Genomic DNA, 14,414 nt, shown 5'->3' with positions numbered 1-14,414 from the left:
TGTCTAGCTTGAAGGCCAGCAAGTCTCAGCTGATTAACATCCATCTCTTGACAATAAATTATAAACAACGTATTAATAAGTATGTTTTATAAAATTTTCAAAACTCTGACCATTTTATGTTGTCAAAAAACAAATAACGCAAGAAAAATGATACAAAAGTCCTCAAACCGAACCCAAATTTTTCAGTGAAAATATAATGCTTACACAAAAAACAAGAAACTTAGAGAAATATGTTTTACAAAATTTTCAAAACTCCAACCATTTTATGTTATTAAACAACTAAAACAAAGACAAACCCTCGTTTCAAGAAACGGAGGTTTGAGCGACCTATGGGAGAATAAGTTATGAAACAATATCACTTCTCTATGGTAAAGATAATATCCATAAACAATGAGGAGTGTAATTATTTTCTATCAGAACATACACTCACATAAGTGGTTTCCTTTGCTCTAAGATGTGCCAAATGTGTTTTCCAGAGCTGCTGCTTCACAAAAGTCCAAGGTAACGAAGGCAACAAAATTGAGATGTGGTGTGCCCTCATTTCAAGTAACATATATTTGTGCGATGATCAAGGGAACAAGGAGCGGTGATGTGCGAAACAAAAGCATTCATTTCTCTTTTAAAAAAATGTATATCCACAATGCTTGAGATTTATGAATCACTTGTTTCTCTCATATTGTTCAGGTTTATTTACGTATGCAGAAAATTCAGGTGGATGTTATTTAGTTTCACCGTCATCATTCATTTGTTACCATCACTAATCTCCTTTGCAATTGACCAAGAAGAAGACAATCCCATTTATACTGAAATGCTATATATATTGATCATCTTGGGCATGGAATACAATCAACGTGCTTCAACTTAGTATTGGAATAAGGTGGATCTCTTTTATTAATTATTATGCATGTTAGTTTACGTTTTATGCCCAATATTCTATACAGTTTACTAATTTAGTTTCACCATCGTCATTCTTCCATTATCACAACTGTTGAATAACTGTATCCAAAAGAAAAACAATCGTATCTTCGAATAACTAAAAACAAAAACATCCAAAAAGGAAAACACCGAGTTCCATTTATACTAAAATACTGAAATGCGGAATATTGATCATCTTGAGACATATGATGACATTATTCCTCTTCAATATTTACGTTGAGAAAATTTTAAAACATAAACATATTGACCAGAATTGCTGAATGACTATATTCAGACACCATTAGTGACAAATGAGTAACTTGCCAAAGTGAAACACAAGAACATATTCTAAACTGCTTAATTTCTAATCAAGTTCCAAGAAGGAGGTAAGAAAAGGTTAAATTCCAATCCCTACGCCGAAATAAGCGACGATAATGTTAGAATCTAGATGGTTGAGCCTATAAATTAGTGGGGGTGTGCGGTCCCGATGCCCTGTTGATCTAGTTAAATTAGGGCTGTGGATTAGAAAATCCAACGTCAAACGTAGATCCCATGTTAAAATTAGTCATAATTAGGTTAATCGTCCGGTCAAATCAACTGGGGCCTAAAACCCCGCCATGGTCAATTTAGCCGGGACGTAAACCTGAATAATGGGAAAAAGAAAAGGGAGCCCATTGAAGCCTCCAAGCTTTCCCATATTTTCGTCAGTGTAAAAATAAATTAAGCACACCAAATAAAAAAGCAGGATGAGTATAACAGAAGCATAGTAGCAAATAGATACACTCTGAAAGTGATTAGAAACAAAGTATTAAAGTCTCTCCTAGCAGACAACAAAATAAACAAGAAGTATTAAAGTAACACCCAACTCTTGAGATTTTAGGATTTACAAATGAGGCAAAGCCTTCTTCTTTAATCCTAATTTGCTGGCAAAGGCTTCTTCTTTAATTCTAATTTGCCCTAGGAGTCCCCATTTGATTCTTAAGGATGAGATTGCCATAACCGTACCCACTGTAACTCTCAGGCGGGACAGCAGGATCCTTGTAACTCTCAGGTGGGACAGCAGGATCCTTGTAACTCTCAGGTCGGACAGCAATATCCCTATAACGACAATTGGGTGTCAAGTGATCACGCTTCTTACCACAGGTCCAACACCGCATATCACCTCTGAAATTTGACAAGCGACTACCTGGAACCTTGGTATCATCTGTGCTACCTGTGCTTAGTGCTTAACCATATTAGTAACTAAGATTTCATTTATTGACAAGACAAAATATTTTGTGGAATAGATAAAGAAACTGATACAAGATCGAGAAAAAAAATAGAAGTATAAAATAACATTGAGAAGACTGAAAAACAAATTTAACTCATCAACTACGGCAAGTTTAGAAATATCAAGATTTTAAACTAATTCATCCAAAGATCTAGGTGCACAAAGGTTAAACCCAAGGCCATAAAGCAACAAAAAGGAACTCGATTTGATAATAAACCAACAGGTGGTCTTAGGTTTTTACATCCCTTCTTACGCATTCAGTTTTTTAAAACCGAAACAGAACTCTGTCTGGCAAATAACCTTGTAAATCAAAAGTCTTGTAAATGACATAAGGTGAGCATTTTCTTCCTATTGTAAATGACATAAGGTGAGCATTTTCTTCCTAACTTCCTTACACATAATACTACATAGGTAATTTGTAAGTCTGGTATAGAGACAAAAACTTCTGTATCAAACAAGATGATAACAGATAACATAACAAGGATTGAATAACAGAATTATTCCTAGGTTAGAATGTGCTTTCGCTGGATAGATATAATAGGTAACAAGTTTCAGACAGAGTGCTCCAAAACAATGATATCAAGGTTTCCAACATATAACATTCTAGAAATCTTATAGGATGTCAGGAAACAAATAATGAAGAAGGTTTAGGAATAAATAAAAACTAAAGCCCTTAACTAAATGGTTATAAGGATATATTGCTGATAGTATCAGCTTAAGGAGAATAAAATATGTGGTCTAACAGAGAAGAATCGGTGAATCGAGAGTTGTGCTCTGTTTACAGATATGTGCTTATAATCAACTTCCAAAATACTCAATACCTAATAAATTGATTGTGTATTCGTCCGAAAAACGATTGATGGATAAGAGCACCTAAATTGGATAATCTTTTCACAGGGTGCTGATTCCAAAAGAAGATCCAAATCTAAAGCACAACAAAACACCAGCAAAATCAACCTCAGAAAATTTATTATTATGATTTCAACTTTGTATTCAATTAGGATTTTTATGGTTCTCCCCAATTAAGATGATAAATCCTAAATTTTATGATAAATATTATGAATCAATATTAGGATTTTTCAAAAGTTAACAACTAAACCCATAAATGTTACAACCTACGATCGAATCCAATTTGATAATCAAATTAGATAAGATAATGAAACTGCAGTAAAGGGATTGTTATGCAAATATTAATAATAAAACCGTAAAATAGAGAAGGAAGAGTTAGGAGGAAGAGGAAAACGAACCAGGAGGTCGAGGCCTTTCAAGAAGAATCGCTTCAGGAGAAACCTCTGTAGCTCTAGCACCCACATCTTCGTTAACAGCATCACCAAACATGGGCAGAGAAGGACGTGTCTGCGCTGCTGAACCTGCTCCTTGCATAGCATCTATCGATAGAGTTTGCATAGTGTTTGTACCCTATTAAAATAGGGTACGGGCGTATCACATGAGGCTTATAATGGAAACTTAAATCCGATTTATTATGGAAACGGTCGGTTTATTATGGAAACCGGAAGGTTTGTTATGGAAACCCACAAGGCGGAAGCCTGAATTTGGTTTATTATGAAAACTGGTGGGTTTGTTATGGAAACCCACAAGGCTTATTATGGAAGCCTGGATTTGGTTTATTATGGAAACAGGTGGGTTTATTATGGAAACTCACTTGGCTTAATATGGAAGCCCAATTCGATTTATTGTAGAAACCCACTTGGCTTGTTATTGAAGCCCAAAAGTCCATGGGTTAAAAGATCTTAATAAAAGAGGTTAAGATTTTCATGAAATAGTTATTATTAAATATTATTTAAGATAAATCCTGATAAAAGAGGATATTTATCTGAAGTAGTTATAATTCAAGATAATAATTATTTGGGATAAGTGAAGATTATGATAAATATTAGAGTTTATCATGAATCTGGTTGTTATTTGGGATTTATACGGATGAGAGAGGTTATTTGGATAACTATCAAAACCCTAAAGCTACATCTATTTTCTGCCTATATATAGAGGCAAAATCTCAAATCAAAAGGTACATAATTCTATTCCTTTCACCACAATACACTTGCATAGAACATCCGTTGACTTTAGCATCAGAGTGTTTTTGCAGGTACCCCCACCTCTTTTCATCAATTCTTTGGAGATTCTTCATCAACGGTAGTGATTGGTTCAACTTTCACGCATCTCGAAGATTGTTGGGGTGATCAATTTTTGCACCAACATCTTTTGGCGCCGACTAAGAGGACTACGAAGAAAAGATCGTGCTCCCCAGTTGATAGAAGTCATTCTCAAATGATTTTCGAAACTAGGGTTTCGAAGTCATTGTGAGCAGAAAGTTGCAGAAGGTTTCACAACCTTACAAAAAGTTGCAGAAGGTTTCATAACATTTCCAGAAAGTTGCAGAAGGTTTCACAACCTTTCCAGAAAGTTTCATAAGGTTTCAAACCTTCCCAGAAAGTTACAGGAAGTTCTGGACCTTTCTAAAAGTTGCGGAAAGTTTCACCATGTATCCATAAAGTTGCAGAAGATCCATAGACTTTCTAAACATTTTTGGAGTTGCAGAAGATCCAAAAAAGTCGCTGAAAGTTCTGCCAAAGTTGTTAAAAGCCAAGTTAAAAGAAAAACGTATGAATATGTCAGAAGCAAATCAACTTGAAATGGATACAGATGTACCCATCAGAATTTTGTTGAATCAACAAGAAGACCCTCGGACTCCGAGGAGTGTTGCTGTCCAAGGAGACTATGATGAAAGGGACGGGAGAGAGACATCATTGTCGGCATCGGCTTTTCGATCTCGTTCAGAGTGATCTTTTCCAAGAATCAGGGAGAACTACATTTCAATGCGTAGGTCGCCACCTCCTACCACTAGCATAAGTTTCCATCATCAAGGAGGGTTTCAAGAACAGCACCCGAGCATCCATGAATGACGACAAGAAGACATCGCTAACAGAGGAGTACGTTCTCAAGTTAACAGTCCATTAGCTGAACCGGCTAATGTCCAATCTGCTTCTCAAGTCAATGTCTCACAAACCGTGCAAGCTAATATCCCGCCAGCTGCTCGAGTTAGTAACCCACGGGTTGCACAGGTTAACAGACCACAGGTAACGCCTATCGACCTGACAGTAAGGGAGCGTTTGCAAGAGTTTGAAAGAGAGAATAAACGGCTTAAGATTGCGTTAGAGAAAAGAAAGGAGATCGAAGAAACAGCTATCCCTCGTTCCGGGAGTGAGAGATCACACCATCACCGAGAGCAAGACAACCCACGCAGATGGAACGAAACTCTTGACGATCATTGACGGTGTAGCCAAAGTAACGAAGGAAGAGATGAGAATGCCAGGGACGATAATCGGAGCCATGATCACCATGATGACGGCTATTATGATCGTTATATTACTAATAATGATCATCATTACTATACGGCTGGGAGGGATAGACAAGGAGCGTGAACTTATCAAGCCAGACATGGTCCATTTAGCCTGAACGGGAGTGGGTGAACTTATCAAGCCAGACATGCTTGGTACGTGAAGAGAGGATCCACAATGACGTTATATTTGTCATGGATTAATATAGCGTGTGTGCAGGCCACGAGCGACGTCTAGATCTCTCACAAGTCACAACAGAGTCCCCAAAAGCAATACCTTCTCAATTTGGTTCATACAAAATAGGTAAGAAATGATCGTCACGTAACAGCAGGCGAGGTGAAGGTGTTGGCTTGCGAGCCGGAGTGGCTGAAGTGTACTCCAATGATAAAAAAAAATACTGTCAGCAGGAGTGTGTCCAATATCGGATTCATCGTCACTTATAATTATGGGAAGTGGAGTCTTTGTCTCAGTGGTTGCATTACAAATGGAAGGCTCGACATTGTGCAATGTGGTTCCACTCAAGAGAGAAGAGGAAAAATCACTTATGGATGCAGGACGTCTGGCAATATAAGACCTACGACCACCCACGCGCATCCTAGCAGTACGCCTCGAAGGACCGACATTTGTCGGAGTGCCATTTAGAGATATCGTCCGCGAACGCCGTAATCAGGACGGAATTGCAATATCAGAAGTGTTTCTCACAAGTGAAGGATAAATTCTTTTATAATGGATGGAGTAAAAAGTTCATATATATATCTAGTAAAGGGGTATATATGCATACTAGATCCAGGGAAGTTAGCAAGAAGAGGACAGCTTCAGATGTGATATTACGACCATTGTTCTTCCATATCTATATAATGAAAGGAACAGTGGTATACAAGCAATAAAGGCTCAGAGTTTGATAAGAACGAAGTCTCAAAGAAAGCCAAGTTCTTAATTTTACAAGGAACCGGATTCTTACTGGCCCTAGAGGTTGTCGCTGGAGTACGCAGAGAGTGCAAAACGCTGATATTATACCAAGCTGGTCACTTATGGAATCATGAGGGGACGTGTCTTTTCTGTGATATATATAGAAATATTAACACGTGGGCTTATGACTCAAGTGGTGGAGTTAATAAGATCCACCAAGGATCTGATGGAAGTGTTATAAAGACAGGATTAACACGTTGGCTATGGGTCTAATAATAAAGCATATAGACTTGTGACACTTGTCAAGCCTCACGTGTTGGAGATTATTATGCAATGTCAGCATAATACCACTTCATTAAGCACGGTGCCATGAACCCAGAAATAAGATGGCAACGGAAAAGATACCACCAGCTCAGATCATTCTAGCAAGTGAGGATCTAGATATAGTAGATATAGTCGTTGCTTCACATGAGGGCGTCTTTTCTATTAGGGAATATCTCTATAGATACCGGGGGCGGCTAATGTGACGCCTAGCATGCAATCAAAACCAAAATTTTTAAAGAAGTCGAATAATAGAAGACATCTTTTTCAGTATCGTGGCAAGTACTGGGGGCGACTAAGATGGAAGGAACGAACGCTCGAGGAGGTAAGTCCTCACTAGTTGTTACATAATAAAAGCGAATTTATAATCACAAATGAGAACTTTTTGCATGTATTTATTAAAGAAATACGTGCAATTTTTTTCTAATAAAGAGGAAGACAATGGCGAGATATTTTAGTTATCAAAGGCGAAGTATTTTAATTATGAAGGGAATACTTGCAATGTCTTTATATAAAAGAGAAAGACAAAGGAGAAGTATTTTGGTTATGAAGGAAATTGTTGCGATGTCTTTCTAGTGAAGAGAAAGGCGAAAACAAATTATTACAATATAATTAAGCTGAAGCTATAATGGAGCGAAAGGAGCAAAGGAAAAATGTTGAAGAACACATGCGGAGGAAATGTTTGCAATGTTTTTCTAATAAAGAGAAAAACAAAGTGTTTTGCTTATCAAGGAAATTCTTGCAATGTTTTTCTAATAAAGAGAAAAACAAAATGTTTTGCTTATCAAGGAAATAACTGCAATTTCTTTCTAATAGAGAGAAAAAGAAAACGAGAAGCGTTTAGTAAAGGAGGTGGAGCGAAAGAAAGGAAATGTACGACGAAAAGCTAGAGACAGTTAACCCATACACCAGAGATTGTCGTATATTTATTATTCACGGACACACGAGCATTGAGTCAGCAAGTTCTAGGACAGTACGGGAACAAGTGGGCAACCAATGTGCCTAGTAAATTACGGGAGCAAACTGCATTCAAGTGAGGTATGTTCTCAAAGTCGAAGTTGAATTATTAATTTGATCCTGATAATTTTTCTATTAAAGAGATAAATTGGAGCGTTTTTCTATCAAAGAGAAAACCAAGGAAATGCTTCATTCACCATAAGGGTGGGAGATGAGATTAGAGAAGATTTACAAGACCAACACTTAGGTCATGTGTTAGCTAATGGAAGAGCAAGAGAACATAACATGATGATCTGTTTGGCGATTGGGTAATACTATATGGAGTTTTAAGTACGTTGTTGGTACTTTGAACGTGTTTGGTGATTAAAGAACAATGGCTTATGAAATGATTGAGTACATTTTTGGTGCTTCGAATTATTAAGCTAACTTTGGGGAAAATCCACACAACAAGCTGGCCAAGGCCATGAAAGGTTATCGAGTAAACATCATATGGTGAATTTGAACGAGCCGCGAAGGTTAGTTCTTCTTTTGATTTTCTTAATCCATCAACAAGTTGAGAATTAAGAGGGGGTGATGTTTGTACCCTATTAAAATAACGTCCGTGCGTATCACATGAGTCTTATGATGGAAGCCTAAATCCGGTTTATTATGGAAACCGGTCGGTTTGTTATGGAAATCCACAAGGCTTATTATGGAAGCCTGGATTTGGTTTATTATGGAAACCGGTGGGTTTGTAATGGAAACCGGTGGGTTTGTTATGGAAACCCACAAGGGTTATTATGGAAGCCTGGATTTGGTTTATTATGGAAATAGGTGGATTTATTATGGAAACCCACTTAGCTTAATATGGATGACCAATTCGATTTATTGTAGACTTGGCTTGTTATTGAAGCCCAAAAGTCCATGGGTTAAAAGATCTTAAATAAAAGAGGTTAAGATTTTCATGGAATAGTTATTATTAAATATTATTTAAGATAAATCCTGATAAAAGAGGATATTTATCTGAAGTAGTTATAATTCAAGATAATAATTATTTGGGATAAGTGAAGATTATGATAAATATTAGAGTTTATCATGAATCTGGTTGTTATTTGGGATTTATACGGATGAGTGAGGTTATTTGGATAACTATCAAAACCCTAAAACTACATCTATATATAGAGAGGCAAAATCTCAAATCAAAAGGTACATAATTCTATTCCTTTCACCACAATACACTTGCATAGAACATCCGCTGACTTTAGCATCGGAGTGTTTTCGCAGGTACCCCCACCTCTTTTCATCAATTCTTTGGAGATTCTTCATCAATGGTTGCGATTGGATCAACTTTCACGCATCTCGAAGATTGTTGGGGTGATCAATTTTTGCACCAACACATAGTATCTATATCTATCAACAAAGAAATTGATCGATGTTTGATCGCTGTTTTTGAAAGCAAAGAAATTGATTGATTAACCTAGTACTTCAATAATCCTCTATACAACCCTAAAAACAAGTTCTAATATCAAACGAAACTAAATAAAGGAGTCGGCTCCTTCCGAATAATCTAGAAACATACCAGGGCCTGACCCGTCCCTTTGTGATCAGTTCGGCACAAACCTTTAAAACTTTTTTTTTGCTAGAAAAAATGAATTATATTAACTGAGAAAGTTACATAGTAGCGTTTAGGAATTCAGGGATGTACCCCATCAATGAATTATATTAACTGAGAAAGTTACATAGTAGAGTTTAGGAATTCAGGGATGTACCCCATCCATTCCCCAGAGGTTCTAGACCTTCTACAGAACTTTGCAGCTTTGTCTGCCAACATAGTATTGTTTCTTTTTAGAAATTCAAATCTAACTAGACTAAAACAAGAAATGATTGATTTACGGTCATCTATGACTGTTTTATTTTCCCAGTGCAATTGGCTATTACTAGAATTAAAAGAGTCTATAACTGCTTTAGCATCAGTGACAAAGCATACTTTATCTAGGCCTTTGTCTTTTGCCCAATTCACTGCTTCAAACAAGGCCAGACTTTCAGCTTCTTCAGCATTCCTCACATTCCCGGCTTTGAGCTTGCATCCGATAAATGAGCCTGCAAGGTCAGTCAAGACCAAACCAATACCAGATAGGTTAGTATCTTTATCATAGGCAGCATCACTGAAAACTACATGACAATCAATAGGCAAAGAGCTAGTAACTTGATCAATTGTTTTATCCACAACAGGAACTGATCTAGTATTAACATGAGTATCAGAGTTGTGCAGATATAGTTCAGTATCATTAACAACCTTAAGAGAGAGTCTAGCAGTTAAATGATGATTAAGATTTTTCCCCTAAAAAAATGGTAACATCTATCTTTCCAAATGCTCCAAGCAATAGAAAATACAACACTTGCATTCTTATTTATTGCAACATCTGTAAGCCATTTAGTGACCCAGTCTTTCAGATTAATATTCAAAGAACTATCTTGTTCAATAGCATCTGCAAAAGGTGTTAGAGACCAAACAACCTTAGAGAAATCACAGTGAAGAATAATATGTTCAGGTGATTCATGAGAACCAGAATTGCACATGCTACAAAGTATGTCATGACCATTACCGAATCTAGCAAGAACAGTTTTGGCACGTAAAATATATTCATAGCATTTCCAAACAAAGATCTGAACCATAGGTAATATAGGCAGGCTCCATAGGCTTTTATAAACAAGGTTAACACTCTGAGGATTATTCATGAAGACATTTTGGCCAGAAATAACTTGGTAGGAAGACTTAACAGAGAACAAGCCGTTTTTAGTATGCGGCCAAATGATTCTATCACAACCAGATAAGGGAATTCTCATACCAACAATATTGCTAGCATTTTGTTGTGTGAAAAAGGCATTAATTAACTCAACCTTCCAAGTTTTTGTTTCCTTATCAATGAATTCGGAGACAGCAAGTTGGGGATTAGGGTTAGAGACATATTTGGGTTCAACAACATTTGGAATCCAATTATCATTAAAAGCAGAAATACTATCACCATTCCTAACCTCCCAAATGGAGTTATTTCTTATCACTTCTAGACCTCGACGAATACTTCTCCAAGGCCAAGAACAGTCAACCTTCTTAGAACTATGAAGAGGATGACAATGTTTAAAATACTTGCATCTCAGGATGATAACACAAAGAGCATCAGGGTTATGAATGACATACCAAGCAGTTTTAGTTAACAGAGAAAGGTTAACATGTTTAAGGTTGCGAAACCCTAGGCCACCTTGATATTTATGAGAACAAATTCTAGGCCAACCTCTCAAGTAGAGACCACCAGCTGTAGACTTACCCCACCAGAAGTCTCTCTGAGAAGACTCCATACTGTCAATGATATTATCTGGAATTGAAAAGGTGTTCATATGATAGATAGGAGAAGATTTTAAGACATTTTGAACCATCACAGACCTACCAGCTTGATTAAAATGTTTTCCTTTCCATTTAGCTACTCTTTTATCAAAGTGCTCATTAAGATGGTTGAAAGACTCAGATCTAGATCTAGAGATGAATAAGGGTATTCCAAGGTATTTTTCATTAAGAGCTATCTTTTTGACTTTTAAATCATTTATAAGGGAGACAGCATGATCAGGGTGCACATTGTTACTAAAGAAACAACCAGATTTCTGAAAATTAATAACCTGTCCTGAGGCATTGCTAAAATCCTTAATTAAACTTATAAGATTATTGGCTTCCTTATGACAAGCTTTAGCAAAAATGAGACAGTCATCTGCAAAGAGCAGGTGACTGATACTTGGAGCATCTTTAGTGACCTTTAGACCATGAATAAGATTGCAAGATTCAGCATGATAAATATATCTAGAAAATGACTCCATGACAATAATAAAGAGATAGGGAGACAAGGGGTCTCCCTGTCTCAGACCCCTAGTAGGTCTATAAGTTTTACAAGGAGAGCCATTTAACAAGATGGAAATGCTAGTAGTGCTAATGCACTGATGAATAAGGTCACACCAATGTTCTGACAAATCAAAAGCACGGAAAATGTCTCTAAGATAAGGCCATTCAACTCTGTCAAAGGCCTTAGACATATCAAGTTTAAGGCCCATGACACCCCATTTGTCCTTTTTCCTTTTCCTTTTCATTGTGTGAACTAGCTCATGAGCAATAATGACATTTTCTTGAATGTTCCTCCCTGGAACATATGCAGCCTGAAAAGGGCTAATCATTTTGCTCAAGAGTGGTTTCATCCTATTTACAATAATCTTAGAGATTATTTTGTAATTAGCATTACACAGGGATACAGGTCTAAACTTTGAAGGACTAGAGAGGTTGTTTACTTTTGGAATTAAAGACAAAAAAGTGTGGTTCATCTCCTTAAGAAGAAACCTGGAATTAAAGAAACTATTAATGGTGTTCCAGATATCATCAATTAGGAGATCTAAATTCTCTTTGTAGAACCCTGGGGGAAAACCATCAGGCCCTGGGGCAGTCCAAGGCTTCATCTGGTTAATGGTATCCATAATTTCCTGCTTAGTAACAGGTCTAAGCAGGTTTAAATTATCATTACTTGTAATACAGGGATCTATACAATTGAGAATGTCAGGATTTCTATAAGGATTAAAAGAAGTCCCAATAGAACTAAAATGGTTTACCAATAGGGTTTCAAGATCAGCTCTATCATTAACCCACTGCCCATTATCCAATTTAAGAGCACTAATATGATTAAAGTGTTTCCTTTTATTGGCATAATTATGGTAAAAACCAGTATTCCTATCAAAGGATTTAAAGAATTCTTGTCTAGATTTCTGGGCATAGAATTCTTCTTGAACTTTTTGCCAGTGCTCTAAGTCAAACTCTACTTGTTTAATCAAATCCACATTATTGAGAGAATGTGGCTGAATATTAAGATCATGGAGTTGACTATTGAGAGTTATAACTTTATTATCAATATTGCCAAATTGATTAAGGTTCCATAATTTCAACTCATGTTTAACATTCCTTAACTTGTTGGTATGTTGAAAAGATGAAGACCCTCTGAACTCCTTAGAGTAAGCATTTTTAATGACTTCTCTAACAGAAGGATCGCTACTCCAGCATTTAAAATACCTATAGGGCTTATTACCTTTGTAAGACAATGAATTAGTCTCCAAGATAATAGGGATATGGTCACTGCCAATAGTGTCAATATGACTTACAGGAGTAGAGCCATAGTGATATAGCCAGTGGCCATTAGCCAGTCCCCTGTCAAGTCTAGCATAAATACAGTTGGTGCCAGATTGTCTATTGTTCCAAGTAAACTTATTGCCTATGTAACCTAAATCTGACAAGTCTGCATTATCTAAAATCGACTGAATTTCTGGGTATTCAATAGTAGTGGGAGTAGTTAAAGAAGATCTTTCTTGGGCATGCATAGTAATGTTAAGATCACCTATGATAACCCAAGGATGATCAATTTGATTACCAATTTCACTAATATATCTCCATTTCTCCATCTTTTCTTCATGGTATACAGAACCATAAAGAAAAGTGATTAGGAATTCAGGTTTACTAAGGTTATGTGAGACTATGACATTTATCATCTTATCCGTGTTATGAACAATTTGACAATCAAAACCAGTTTTCCAGATCAAGGCAATGCCGCCAGCTCTACCTATAGAAGGGAAAACCCAGGAGTTGGGGTAATTGAATCTCCTAAGATATTGATTCATCTTAGAAGATTCATTCTTGGTTTCACACAGGAATATCATGTCAGGGCATTGACCTCTGATCAAATTCCAAAGTGACTTTCTGGTAGAAGGGTTGCCGAATCCCTGACAATTCCACGACATAATTCTCATTTTGGGGAAATAAGAATTAAAAAGACGATGCTTTAGTTTGCTGCCAGAAATTTTGCAATGAAAGTAGTAACAGGGGGTACAATTAAGCAAGTTGATAAACACCCAATTCACAGAAATTTGGTTAACAGAATCACAGTAAGGAAACCAATAGTGAGACAACCTAATCCAATAGAGGTGTTTAAAGTCGTAAAGGATTGAGAGAGAGATAACTGAATGATGGTTTTAGGTCTAAATCTAGTAAATTGGAAAACCCTAGAAATTAAAATCACCCGCAAATCAATCAAGAAAACAGAAGTATAATGAGAAATTGTGTAATTAAAGATGGGGAAATTCTTAAACAGAAGGGAAGAGATTATAAAAACCTGATTTGCCGCACTAGTTGATTGATCTGTAGCTGAGGGATGGAACTGAAGGTTGTTTTATTCTCTAGATCCATTCTCTACATCTACCATGTTCATGTCACCACCATCAATACTGGTATCTTCGATCTCTGATTGATCTCCTCTTCCGTGAATGATTACAGAGGTAAAATTGCCGCTACTGGAGTTATGGTTTGTGGAGTTCATGTCTTGAAGAACATAATTGTCCTCTAGTCCCGAGTCTCTACTTCTCTTATTTTTCCTTGGATCCGAATCGTCTTCATCCGACCCGCCTGACCCGATTGTTGCACCAGAGATACCATTGCCCAGTTCATTAGACCACTGGTTTCAGCTGAATTATTGAGCATATTTTGAACCATGTGAGCGTGTTTCGCATAGTACTCTTGAAAAGTTGATTCAGTCATGCCAAAGATGAATATGTTCCAAGCTCTTTCTTCACATAGCTCATCATTATATGCAATTGTAAAGCAATCCGTACAGATCTTCCTGGGTTGTTTC

The 14,414-nt window shown here is 36.8% G+C and overlaps 1 protein-coding gene and 1 long non-coding RNA gene across 2 annotated transcripts; both read right to left on the bottom strand.

The window, feature by feature from the left end:
• Nucleotides 1-1,649: 1,649 nt before the first annotated feature.
• LOC113336727 lies at nt 1,650-3,608 on the bottom strand. The gene is made up of 2 exons (XM_026582396.1): nt 3,433-3,608; nt 1,650-2,128 (listed from the first exon to the last, which is right to left on the bottom strand). Exons 1-2 carry the CDS (start codon nt 3,590-3,592, stop codon nt 1,863-1,865), a joined length of 426 nt encoding a protein of 141 aa, XP_026438181.1. The 5' UTR covers nt 3,593-3,608; the 3' UTR covers nt 1,650-1,862.
• A 5,786-nt stretch (nt 3,609-9,394) lies between these two features.
• LOC113336728 lies at nt 9,395-14,102 on the bottom strand. Its single transcript, XR_003354001.1, has 2 exons — nt 13,899-14,102; nt 9,395-9,807 (listed from the first exon to the last, which is right to left on the bottom strand). It is a non-coding gene; the product is annotated as an uncharacterized LOC113336728 (long non-coding RNA).
• Between the last annotated feature and the right edge of the window lie 312 nt (nt 14,103-14,414).

This window comes from Papaver somniferum, unplaced genomic scaffold (genome assembly GCF_003573695.1).
Source record: "Papaver somniferum cultivar HN1 unplaced genomic scaffold, ASM357369v1 unplaced-scaffold_154, whole genome shotgun sequence".
NCBI lineage: Eukaryota > Viridiplantae > Streptophyta > Magnoliopsida > Ranunculales > Papaveraceae > Papaver > Papaver somniferum.
This window is presented reverse-complemented; position numbering and strand designations above follow the sequence as displayed.